The sequence below is a fragment of the Haemorhous mexicanus genome, chromosome Z, assembly GCF_027477595.1.
Source record: "Haemorhous mexicanus isolate bHaeMex1 chromosome Z, bHaeMex1.pri, whole genome shotgun sequence".
NCBI classification, from domain to species: Eukaryota; Metazoa; Chordata; class Aves; order Passeriformes; family Fringillidae; genus Haemorhous; species Haemorhous mexicanus.
The window spans coordinates 256,953-268,977 of NC_082381.1; the positions used below are offsets into that span (position 1 = coordinate 256,953).

Sequence of the window (12,025 nt, forward strand, 5' to 3'; positions counted from 1 at the left end):
GTTCAGCACTTGACCTGCAGTGTCCTCTCAACTCTGAATGCCCAGTGTCCCGCACTACATGGGGCAAGAACAACACCACGGTAGTTTCTAGGCAGTTCTCATGTGCTTTTTACTATCAGCATTTGATTTTGCAGTTGCTTACAAGTGAAGAAGACTTCTCAAGAACATAAGGAAGCAACAGGCTTTAAAAGTGGGAGGAGTAAAACCATATGGTATTTCAGATGTGTATATATAAAGTAACTCTGGCTGTTGTAAAAGAGGAAAAAGAACAGGCATTGCTTGCTGTAGAAGGGGAAACAAAACATCAGCATGAGACTCTAGGGGCTGAAGTCCTGATGCCCACGTTTGTCACAGACATTCTCTGTGCTGAACATGTCCCTTACCTCTCAGGAGTTGTTCACCTAGAGCTTGTCATTTTGTCTACTCTGGTGGAATAAACAGCTTATTCGCTTTGTCTCAGCAGCAGGCTAATGTAGTCACACAGGCTTTGGACAAGAGCAGGCATGCACCGTGCCAAGTCAGAGGGTAGGTCATTGGCACAGAGATGGCCACAGGGTGAAACCAGCAGCTGGTGGGACTGCAGCTATGCTGGGAAACAGCTCAATCCTCAGAGTGAAAGAAATCCATGGCTTCTGAAAGGTCATCCCACCCAAGCGGACACTCTGCCGTGACCTCCAGTCAGGCTGTGCTTCATGTCAGCCACACTGAACAACGAGCAGAAATGGCACAACCGTGCTTGCATGCTTGCCAGGACTTCCTGTCTGCCAACAGTCACTGCTTACTCAACTGCATATTAAAACAACTTTTACCAATTTTTCCTAAATACTGACACAAATTATCCATATGTATCAATTTTTAGTAAAACAGATTAATTAGTTGCACATGATCTTTTCCTACTTAATCTCTCACAGAAGACAGGAAAAATTATTTATCAAAAGTATGCTACATCTGAAATTATTTCATTAATATGCTGTTAATAGAAATGGCACTGCTATAGATTGTGCTATAGTAAAAATAATATTTGTAACAAGAATTATTCAAGCAGATAAGCTGAGTGGAGGAAAAAAAGGACAAAATTCCTATCATACAGGCTTTGGAAAGGCTTATCCCTTTTGTCCACAAAACCTGATCCCATTAGTTGGTCTGACAAAAGTAATTCTTCCTACTCCTTCCTTGGTTGCCCCTTTGGTATCCTTCAACTGTTGGGGCAACAACATTATTGTAAATTAGTATCAAATTATGCAATTTATACTTTTTTTGCAAAACATTTCAGAATCCACTTAGTATACTTGTTTTAAGTGGTGAATGCAGTTTAAAAGGGGGAAAATACTAATTTACATTTTTAAGTATCTTCTAACATGGAAAAGACACTGTCAGTGTGAAAATCTGTAGGGAAGGGGAGATGGCTGAGAATGGAAGGAATGATCATGGTACATTTAATAATGCATGATCTGTTTCCATAGAAAAAGGTTACAGAGCAACACATTCTCAGTTCATTTCGGTAACAAATGAAGGCTGGCTATGGTAGGAAGTTTCTGGGGGGGAAGCATTAGCCCATACGTACAGAGCAGCCTCTGGTGGTCTAATAAAAAATGGTAATGTTTATAACTAAGGATAGAAATATGCTTTTTAAAAGGATGTATGTACATATTTAGCTATTTTACTCAATCCTTCACTCAACACATTAAAAACCAGATGCTTTTAAAATGATCTGTCAATATGCTTGTTAAAATCTAAACAGTAAGAGTATTAAAATTCACATGCATTCATTAGCACATTATATAAAAGTAAAATGCTTGTGTTTAATCATTCCGTAAAAGTATTATAGTCAATGCTGATTATCAAAAGTTTTTTTCCTGGTTTGCATTGCTAAAATTGAAATAAAATTTACAAGAATGTTACAGAATTGATGACATTTTCTGTCTTCACTTGTGAATTCAGTTGGCAGATGTTTTCAAGAACAAAAAAATCTGTCTTATTGCAAAACATATTAAGCAGGTTTTCCTGCCATAATGCTTGACATGATGTTTATTACCCAGACCAAATCAGTTCCTTTAACAAGCCATAATGTATGCCAGAAAGTACATTATTTCATAGTTAAGGAAACTTCCAGCATGAAACAGTAAGTACTTTGATCTTTCAAGAGCACTATGCTTAATGCATTATACTGCCATAGTTATTTTTATTTATACTCATTTTGTACAAAAATACAGTGCAGTTTGATATTTTGTATTTTGAGATTCAGCTTAATACCCCAGCTATTTTTTTTTACTATGAAAATAAAGAAAATACTTAAACACAATTACCAAGGAAGAGTTCTAATTCTCCGGTTCTTGGAAAATCTAGCTGCATGAGTGGGAACATCAACCAGCCAGCTATAATTTGTTCAAATGGCATTTCCTCATTAGAACACAACAGATCTCAGTGACCCTATGAGAACATAACTGAGGATATTTATTCCTGCTGCTTAACAGTCTGAAACAATTTCTCCAGCATATTTGACACAACCATGTTTTTCCTTCCATGTTAGATAAGTTAAAGTCTTCCTGTGAAGAAATTTTTTGTCTAGTCTATCCATGCTTTTTCCTACTTGGCAAAGTTGACAAAAGACCAGCTCAGGTTTTGCAAAACTCTTTGATGAGATCGTTACAAATCATATACCATCCTTAAATATCTCTGTTGAGTGACAGCATGTTTTATATTAAATGCCTACTGAGTCAAATGTATACTATGCTATACAGTAGGATTGTATCTGAATTGCCCTTTGAGATCACCCCAAACCACCACCAACACAGCAGCCTGTGGAGCCAAGTCCCTGGGTGCAGGCAAAGAGCAATCCTGCAATATGGACTCAAGCATGGGAGGCAATAAAATGGTAAATATGGCATTGCACCTCTTGCAACCATCTACAGACTTAGCAGTTCTGACCAACAGAGTAAATGGAACCCTGCTGATGGTCCAGTTTTGTTCCATAAATTGATAAGCAAGGAAATTGCATTGGTTTGTCCCGCAATACACTAAAGCAGGTATGTTTTTCTTTCTGTTTCCAAAAACTGTACTAGTCTACTAATTAAAAAAAACCTCAAAATAATAATTTCAGAATACAACACCATGCTCATCAGAAAACCCAATTTCAATTTATTGGTCTGGGGAAGGAGACTACCAACCACACTTTCACTAAAACATATACTACTTTCCCTGATCTGAAGAAAATCAAATAAAGAAAACATCAACAGTCACATTTAGGGCATGGAGCTGTGCAGAAAGGAAAATGGGATGGAACAATATATTTTATATTTCGGGGGGGGGGGGGGGGGTCAAACCTCCTGAAACCAAATTTCATGCCACATGAGGCAAGAGTCATGAGATGGTAGAATTGCCAAAAAGGTTATGAAAAAAAGGTTCACATTCAACAAGGGAACACTGAACCTGTATGCTGATTAGAATTCAGACAAAACAGCAGCACTGTCCACTGGATTCTCATGGACCTTAAGTTAAAACTGGTTGCCCCTCTTACGAAGAAGGGTTTGGCTAGTGGGTAGAACAGCATCTTATAAAACAGCTGCAAAGAGAAAACACAGTGCCTTGCTGGTGACTTTGAATAGATATATATGCATTCCTTTGTTTCCAATACTAAGGTATTTTTCAAAAGACAGTAAATATTTATGGCATTCGTGACAATCTTGTATCCAAGTTACTAACCCTTTTAACTAGCCAGGACAGTTATATTTTTTCTACAAAAATTGTTATGCTAAAAAAAGATTAGCAGGGGCATATTAAAATTTAAGATGATTGTAACATGTATCTTACTGGATTTTTCTCTATTTCTCACCACAATGACATACATTTTTCTTTGCTTTACCTTCACTTAGAGTTTCTGATGTGTTTTACTGTTCAATGAAAATGCCGACTTTCATAATAAGGGTTTTGGAAATTATATGACTCAGTCTGGAATGTATAATGCATAGTATGTACATGAAGCAGAATGTGCCAATGTGCATGTAATATTGTTTGTGACCCCTGCAGAATTAGAAATCCTCGGGTAGCACTGTTATGATCCCATGCTGGTAGCATTACAAAGTGCAAAGGTTCACTGAGTCGGAGAGGGGCAAGCGACAGAGTTTCTTTATCATACCATTCTCAAATTATTCTAGCTTAAGTATTTATTAATATATTAGCAAGTTTCCTCCTTTATCTGCCTTCATAAGTTTAGCTCAAACACAATGGATGGCTGCTCATATAAAAATAATACATTACAGGGTAAAACTGCTACCACACAAGACGAACACTAGTATTTTCCATTATACATTATTAATTTGGCAGGTGATAAAAACTATCAGGCTGTAACTACTGCATCCCATGCAATGCATACATGTCATGTATGCACTTATAACACAATAAATACACACATGACATGTGAAGGTATTATGTTGCCTGAGCTTCACAGCAAAGTCTTTATTATGAACTCCTCTGTTTATAAAATGGTTTTTAAAAAGTCTTTCTTAAATAGTTTCTTTCTTGATAACACCAGTGAATTCCTCTGGGATTTATTTGAAGTTTACCTTTGAAATTAAAAAGAAATTTTCTGTAACACTTCCAAAACATCATGATCAATAAATGACCAAAAATACCAACAGAATAAAGAGCCAGGAACTCTTTATAAACTCTTGAATTCCATCTCAGTAATGTATTTGTTTTTAACAAAGCATGCTATTTATTAGTCAACAAAGGCAGTAAACATTCGTATGCATCAATAAAGAAGGGCAAACAAAACCAAAAGAAACTTACTCTAATATAGATCTGCATAGTTTCTTTTTCTTTTTGTGGATTTCGATACTTTTCATAGAAGTCACGTCGCTTCTTTGTTTCCTTCTGGATTTTATCTTTTCTTTCTCTCTTTTCTGCAGGTTCATCTGAGATATCAGAAGACAGCTGTATTTGGGCTTTTGTCTTCTCAACTTCAATATAGTTCTCATTGGGATTCAGAACTATTACTCCATAGCCTTCCTGTTTTAGAAGAGAGTCACACACATATACACACACACAAAAACAAGAAGAAATGTGAAAAGCGGAATTTAATGCTTGAAAATGCTTTACATTTACTTTAATGCTCTTTAGAACTTTTTTATTTATTTCAGCAACTTCACACAACATCATTTATAGAAGGGTTTTTAAGAATATTCTGTCATTAAAGGGATATTGATATGTGAATATGTATCAGTGCACGTACTTATGCTCATACATATCCCTCAGCATCAGAAAAGTTGCCTGTTTTACCTTTAAAATAATTTAATATATTGTTTTATTCATAAGCACTTTATATGGCTTTTCCAGAAAACAACACAGGAACTAAAAGCAAAATGTTGCTTTAAGAACTCTACACAATAATGAATAAAAAGCTTTATGCCCAGCCAGTAAAAACCTTTAAAATAAAAAGGATTGACAGATTTTATATATAAAGATAGATACATTGAAGAATGCATGTGAAAATTATTCACCACATTTTCAAATAGTAAAACCTTTTGTCTAGCTGACAATAAGCATAGCATGCAGAGGCAAATAGCAGCAGTAACAATGAATCAATACCAAAACTGATTCAGTGGTGTTGCTTACGAGTCAACTCTTTATGGTAGGTCTGACTTTTTAGTGCATCTTTAAATCTCCTGTAAAAGTTCACTGGGATTATATTGTATATTCAACAAATACAGAGCAAATTTGTGACCTACAGGACGCTTTCGAGCATAGAAGGTACATTTTTTTGCCTCAGGAAATGAGCTGATTTAAAAAAAATAATTTATGAATGAGAAATAAATCTTGAATAAACCAGCCAATCAAATGTTATGATTTTTAAATAATGGCAAATCACAAAAACCCATAATATTTATGGAAGATATAACTGCAAAGGGAAGGGGAAAAAGAGAAGCACATGCATTTAACAAATGTGTCCATAAAGTTAGTATGAGTTCCCAGTCAAAATCAAGCTATCCTTTAGAAGTAAATTTTAATAAAGACTTACTTTTCAGAAACATCTATATTAATTACCTAATGGAACAGCTTTATTTGAGCTTCTCACTTGGTGCTTCATTTTGCACTCGGTCCTGGCATGAGGATCAAAAGAGATCCCCCATACCTAGCTGCCCAGAGCGAACCAAGTCCACCCCAACAAAAGATACTTTATTTGGGCTTGCTTTATTCTATTCTGTAGAGCCATTGACAAATCTTGTAGTTCATTGTGGCCACTGTCAGGTAGACAGACTGTCACTCACTGATTTTCTACAGCTGGACACACTTGACTAACTATCAAAATCACATCCGAAGGGAGTTCCTACCCCTTATCCTTGTGCCCTTCTCCAAGGTCTGCCGGAGCTTCTCCTCCCACCAAAAACCAAGTTAAAGGGCACAGTTGCACTCTGCTAAACAGGGTGAAATGGAGGCATTCAGGATACCACCACTGGCATAAGCAATGTAGTAAAAAAGGGTCGCAATAGGCCAAAGAGAAAATTGTCTCCTTGTTAGATGCAGCAACATAAGGGGTCTCCTGTCACATGATTGCCCTCCCCTGCCTGCCATGAATTCAACTGGGAAAAACATAAACAAACAGGCGAAAATATAAATAAACAATAGGGAAAGGGTAAAAGAAAACAGAAAGACAAATTTTAAAATTTATCCACACCATGCCTGGCTATATTAATGCACAATGCCGTACTATAAGCACATGAATTTTACAGCTTGGAAAATTTCAAAGCCTAAATTCACCATGGAGAAGAATGTGGCCTACAAATCTTCCTAAACTGCCCATCTGAGATGAAAGGATAGTTTTTGAGCCTGCTACTGCTGGAGTTTTTGTAGTACTTGGCAGGCTGGTAGTTTTGGGGCTCTTCATCTTCTTGACTTGCTTGTTCTGAGCGGAGACATTCAGTGTATTGATTTGTTTTGTTTTCTACACAATGCAAAATTTGTGTGTTTATTACAGATCTGGAAGTTTGAAACTCTGTGCACTTCAGCCTGATCACAAAACAGTCACAAAAATCATCAGAGAAGTGGAATTTGTCTAAGTTATTGATCATGCAACTTAAAATTACATGACTCATTTGTCCCCTTTTATGAGGACACAAAGTAAATTTTTCATGTAGACATCAACAGGTCAAATAAGATTCTCTTTTTAAATTCACTATTTTATTAATCAGTTAAAGGATTTTTATTAAATATACTTTAAGCACTGTAACATGACTCCTTTTGTATTTTTTACAAATTCTCCCAGATAGCAGGCCTTTCCTGACCGTAGAATTAAAATAATTAAGTAATAACTAAAGTAAGATTTTTTTTTCCTTCAATTATGGGAAAGCCTAAGTCTTTCTCTTTGGAAAGTAATCTCTTTTTGGATTGTTTTTCTTACATGATATGGTTTGGATTGTTTTTCTTACATGATATGGTGTATCTCCCTTTCCCTTATACTTCTGCATCCTAAATTTCAAGAAAACAATGGCACCAGAAAGAAGATTTGAGAGTAACATATAAAAATCAACCTAGAAAACCAAAATTACTGGTAAAATATAGCCAATTACAACCTCTCTCATTCAGCCTTTATCTGAACATTTTCTACTGAAAATAAATATTCTGCTCTAAATAACATCAGTGTAAACAATACGGCTTTTAACTTCAATTAATTTTAACAAAAGTAATTTATGTGGGTGTACCTACACCATTAAAGTTCAGTGCAATCAGAAAATGAAAAAAAAGATGGAACACTAATGCAGTGAATTTGAGAAGCATGCAAGTCATTGCAAACCTCAGACCACAAGACCACTAATATCTTAAAAAAGACTTTTAGCAAATTTAATAACAGACAAGATACAGTCTTTGGCATAAGTGTTAACATAGACAAAAATTGTATTCATTAAAAAGCACTGTTTAAAATGAGAGTCCTGTTTGGAAACAACTTTGCATGCAGGACTGTATTCATCTTTTTTCATCATATACAGTCCTGCATGCTAGAAAGTATTAAATGTGTTATTACTATGTATTACTTTTCTATTTGTTAAATCAGTGTCACTAAAAATACCAATTTCAGCCATGATGAGCTTACATCATTATTAAAATATAGTGACCTATGACTTACTTAAGTACCAATCATCTAGGAGGGTTTCTAAATCTTGTCACACCCAGTGGTATTAAGTGGTATGCAAACATTAGGCAATAATAGTAGTTTTCAACATAGTAACAGTAGTTTTCAATGTAATAGTTTTCTCCAGTGGGACCAGTGTGCACAGAAAGAGAAACCACTCTATAAGAAGTTTTTTAATGATAAAAAGCTAAGCTTTAGGGACACTACCCCCTCGTCCCCATCAATCTTCACCCATCAGTGTACCAGTGATAAGACCTTATAATTATGGCAGACACTGACAAATGGAACTCCCAGCCTCTAATCTACAAAATTACAGTTTCTCTCTCAGACCAAAGCACCTGATTAATATTTCTTCCCCTCACGTGGTAATGCTTCAAGGTAAGTAAAATTTAATCTACATTAACTCCTACCATTCTCCAGATTGCTGCCTCTCGAGGTTGAGGATTGTGATGATGAAAGGAAAAGCAGGCTTACTAAACCAAGAGTTGAAAAGAATAATGAACCTCAGTTACAATACATATACTACTAAGACAGAACAATGTAGAAGGGCCTTTTCCATTAATACATGAGGCAGAAATGGGGCAGTACGTGCTCTCTTACTGGAAGTTCAAGGGGGTAAGCTTAAAAAAAAGAACCTCAAGGTATTTGAGGTAAATTTCAAATAGTTTGAAATCTCACCTGCCTGGCACATGAGTAATGAACTAAAACCATTCAGATCTGCATATTAATCCACCAGGGTGGGACACAATATGAGTCAAAAGAGGACAGAGCCAGAGAGGTATCTTTTGACCTATGTAACTATCTTTTTGGACTGTGAGCGAGGATTTAAAAGAGATAATTTTCCTATGCTTGATCAACCTGAATTTTCAAGTTCAGGTTTCTATTTGGAAGGTTAGAAGTAAGACCAGAATTAATTCCTTGGGGAAATGCAATTCAAAGCACTCTGTTCTTAAACCTGCCTGTGGTTAAAACAGACACAGCAAGGTCCATTCATCTTTCTGAAAGACGTATGCTCTGTTCATTTCCCATCTTTACTGCGAGAAGGGTACATCTATGTCACTATTGCGACACTGTAGGTGCAACATCAGGATGAGGTCATGACAACCAATCAGAAGTCACTAGTGAAGCGTTAAAGTAAACATAGCTGTTGGAGATGCAGCTCAGCTTGAAAAATGCCCCCTCCATTATTTGAGCAATTTTCTCAAGACGTGACCTGTGACTGAAACGCCTGAAATGTCAGTTGATTCCGCTTTCTGTTTCCACCCAATGTACATTTTGGCAACTACACCCTGCTAACACTGTGATATTTCCATCCCAGATATACCTCAGCTGCCTGAACTCCAGCACTGTGTCCAAGTGCATAAAAATGCCATGCCTCTGCAAACACACTTTGTCCTGCTAAGTTCCAAACTTAAAACAGCTCATCAGGTTAGGGAGGAAAAGAAAACGTACCGCAAAAAGATTTTAGAGGACCACCTGTTGTCTATTATTTTTACATAGCACTTACTCATAAATCATAACACAGGGTAATTAATCAAGCTGTCAAAGAGAAGGTCAAAGGTTATGTGGGCGAGTCAGAAGGTCATGAATGGGCTGATAGAGGTCAGGGTCACACTGCATTCCTCATTATCAAGTTGGGATGAGAGACGGCCCAAGCAAACAAAAGTGAAAGCAGATGGAGAACTGAGTAGATAAAAAAGAGGACAAAATTTCACAAACAAAAAGAAGTGGAAGAATGTGAGTTACTTTCAAACAAGGAGGAGAACAGAGCAGAAATACACTGAGATGTTTTCAAAAGATAGCACATAATACAAAGAAACTACAGTTTGATTACTGAAATACGTTTACGATAACTTTCCATCCACTTTTTTTGCAAATACTAAGCAATGCCACAAAAAGTGCATGGTAGTTTTGATTACATTGCACATCTGAAGTCAATATTTTCAAGGTAAATTAGACAAAACGAACTTATTACTGTGATTAATGCAGATGGATATGTAAAATTGCTTCTAAATGCTTAAGTTTATTCCTTTTAACAGCTACAACCAACAGATGTTCAATAAAGAAGCTATAACCTGCTTGAATGATGTATAAAGAACTGTACATTCATATACACAAATCTTTAAATACACAAAGCATAATAAAAACCTTTCTAGATGACACAGCAGTTATAAAATATTCTGTCATTACACTGACCTGCATTAGATGCAGAATACTGTACAAAATTAGCTGTCACCCTTTCCTCAAAATCTTTGTTAATCTCATTTTGAATGTTTGCAGCTTTATCAACACATGCATCAATGTCAGCCCCTTGGTTACTGAACCGCTGTACTTGAAAGAAGATATAATTAAAATGTTTTGGCACAGAAAAGGTGAAATTGTATCTTTTCCTGGTCCCTGAGGAGTCTGCAAAACATGTAGGATATATTGACAAACATACACCCTTGTCTAGAGCCCTGACATCCCAGGTCACCCAGTTGCTATTTATTTCAAAACATTCACTTTACACTTACCCAAACTGCCACCTGCTGTGTAACTAACTTTTAATGGATATTGGAGCTATAGAAACAATAAACTTTCCATTTCCTCCCTGTTACTGCCTTCGATTTCGACACTGCATTACGTCCAAATCTATTTCCCTGCAGAACTGTATTTATCTTATTTCACAATCTTTATGCTGGAAATTATTAAACATGCCATGACTATGTCTTACTTTACTATTTGTTAATTTAGTGCTAGTGCAGCTATACTAAACAAATCAATGTTCAAAGCTACAAAAACCTACCAGAAAAACTGTTCCTGTATTTTGAGTTTACTGTGGAAAAGTTTTGAAAAGAATTAATGTTTTACATCTCTCTATAATTAGCAACCCAAATATGTCTATGTGTTAGATCTGCAACCCTGTTTTATGCTGTTTGTTCACAAGGTCAAAACTGAATAAAAACATACATGAATTAAAAGGATTTTTACATCCTTAGTTGTTTGCTGCATTCATTATAAGGAACTTCCATGCATTTACAAGCACTAGTTTCGCTAGGATTTGCAGCAGAAAATTATTTCTAGAGGCAAGTGAGACACAAGAAACTATGCTATAGCATTAATTTAATTCTGTGAATTAACAGAAAGAACAATGCTCATGTTCAACTACTGCTTCAAACATTGTTTAGTAAACATCAGACCCACCCCTTTCTCCCCAATGTGAGATGTGGGCTATTTGTAGAAATCACTGGAGACTGAATGGTAGTGAATCCACCCCAGCCATACAGGCAGGATACTGGCCTGCAAATAATCTGTCCACAACTGCCTGGGCTGTAAAACCAGATTCTGCTTTTCTCCACTAAGTGAAAACATCTTTGGGGTCCATACAACCTGCGAAAGAATGTACCCACCAGTTTGCCCTCAATATATTCTACAGAAACCCCATCTGTAATTAAAGTCTGTAGCTCATCCTCTCCCCCACTGCCTTAAAAAGCTATTTTAAACTCTTTTCCAACAAAAATTTCAAATGCTTCAGAGACGTACAAGGAAGAAGCACTAAAATTTTAATGAAAATGTTATTTATATATAAATAGAACTTTTTGAAAGCAACAAATTTTAAAGTAAATAAAATAAAAAAGTAAAGTAAACAAAATAGTTTTAATAAAGCCCACATGAATAACAAGCAATCATTGGTTGTAATCAATCTATCAATAAGGAAACCACGGAGAGTATCAGTTACACCCTGAAAGTTATGCTCAAATAAGTACAGATGCAAAGTTGGATTGCAGGATTTTTTTAATGTTTCTGTGGTATTTCCAAGTGAGTATCCCATTAGCTGACAGCTTTGCCTCCTCCCTGAAAATGTCACAGTATGTCTTGATTATTCTCATTAGCACTTCATGATGAATATAACCCCAAATA

General features: G+C 36.0%; 1 protein-coding gene across 7 annotated transcripts in view; it reads right to left on the reverse strand.

Moving 5' to 3' along the window:
- ARB2A (ARB2 cotranscriptional regulator A) overlaps positions 1 to 12,025 on the reverse strand; it is a 255,332-nt gene that overhangs the window by 119,979 nt on the left and 123,328 nt on the right. For all 7 annotated transcript variants that reach the window (XM_059873455.1, XM_059873457.1, XM_059873456.1 and 4 more), the window contains one exon: positions 4,789 to 5,007. In XM_059873455.1, coding sequence (XP_059729438.1) covers positions 4,789 to 5,007 — 219 coding nt within the window. The remainder of the gene's footprint in view (positions 1 to 4,788; positions 5,008 to 12,025) is intronic.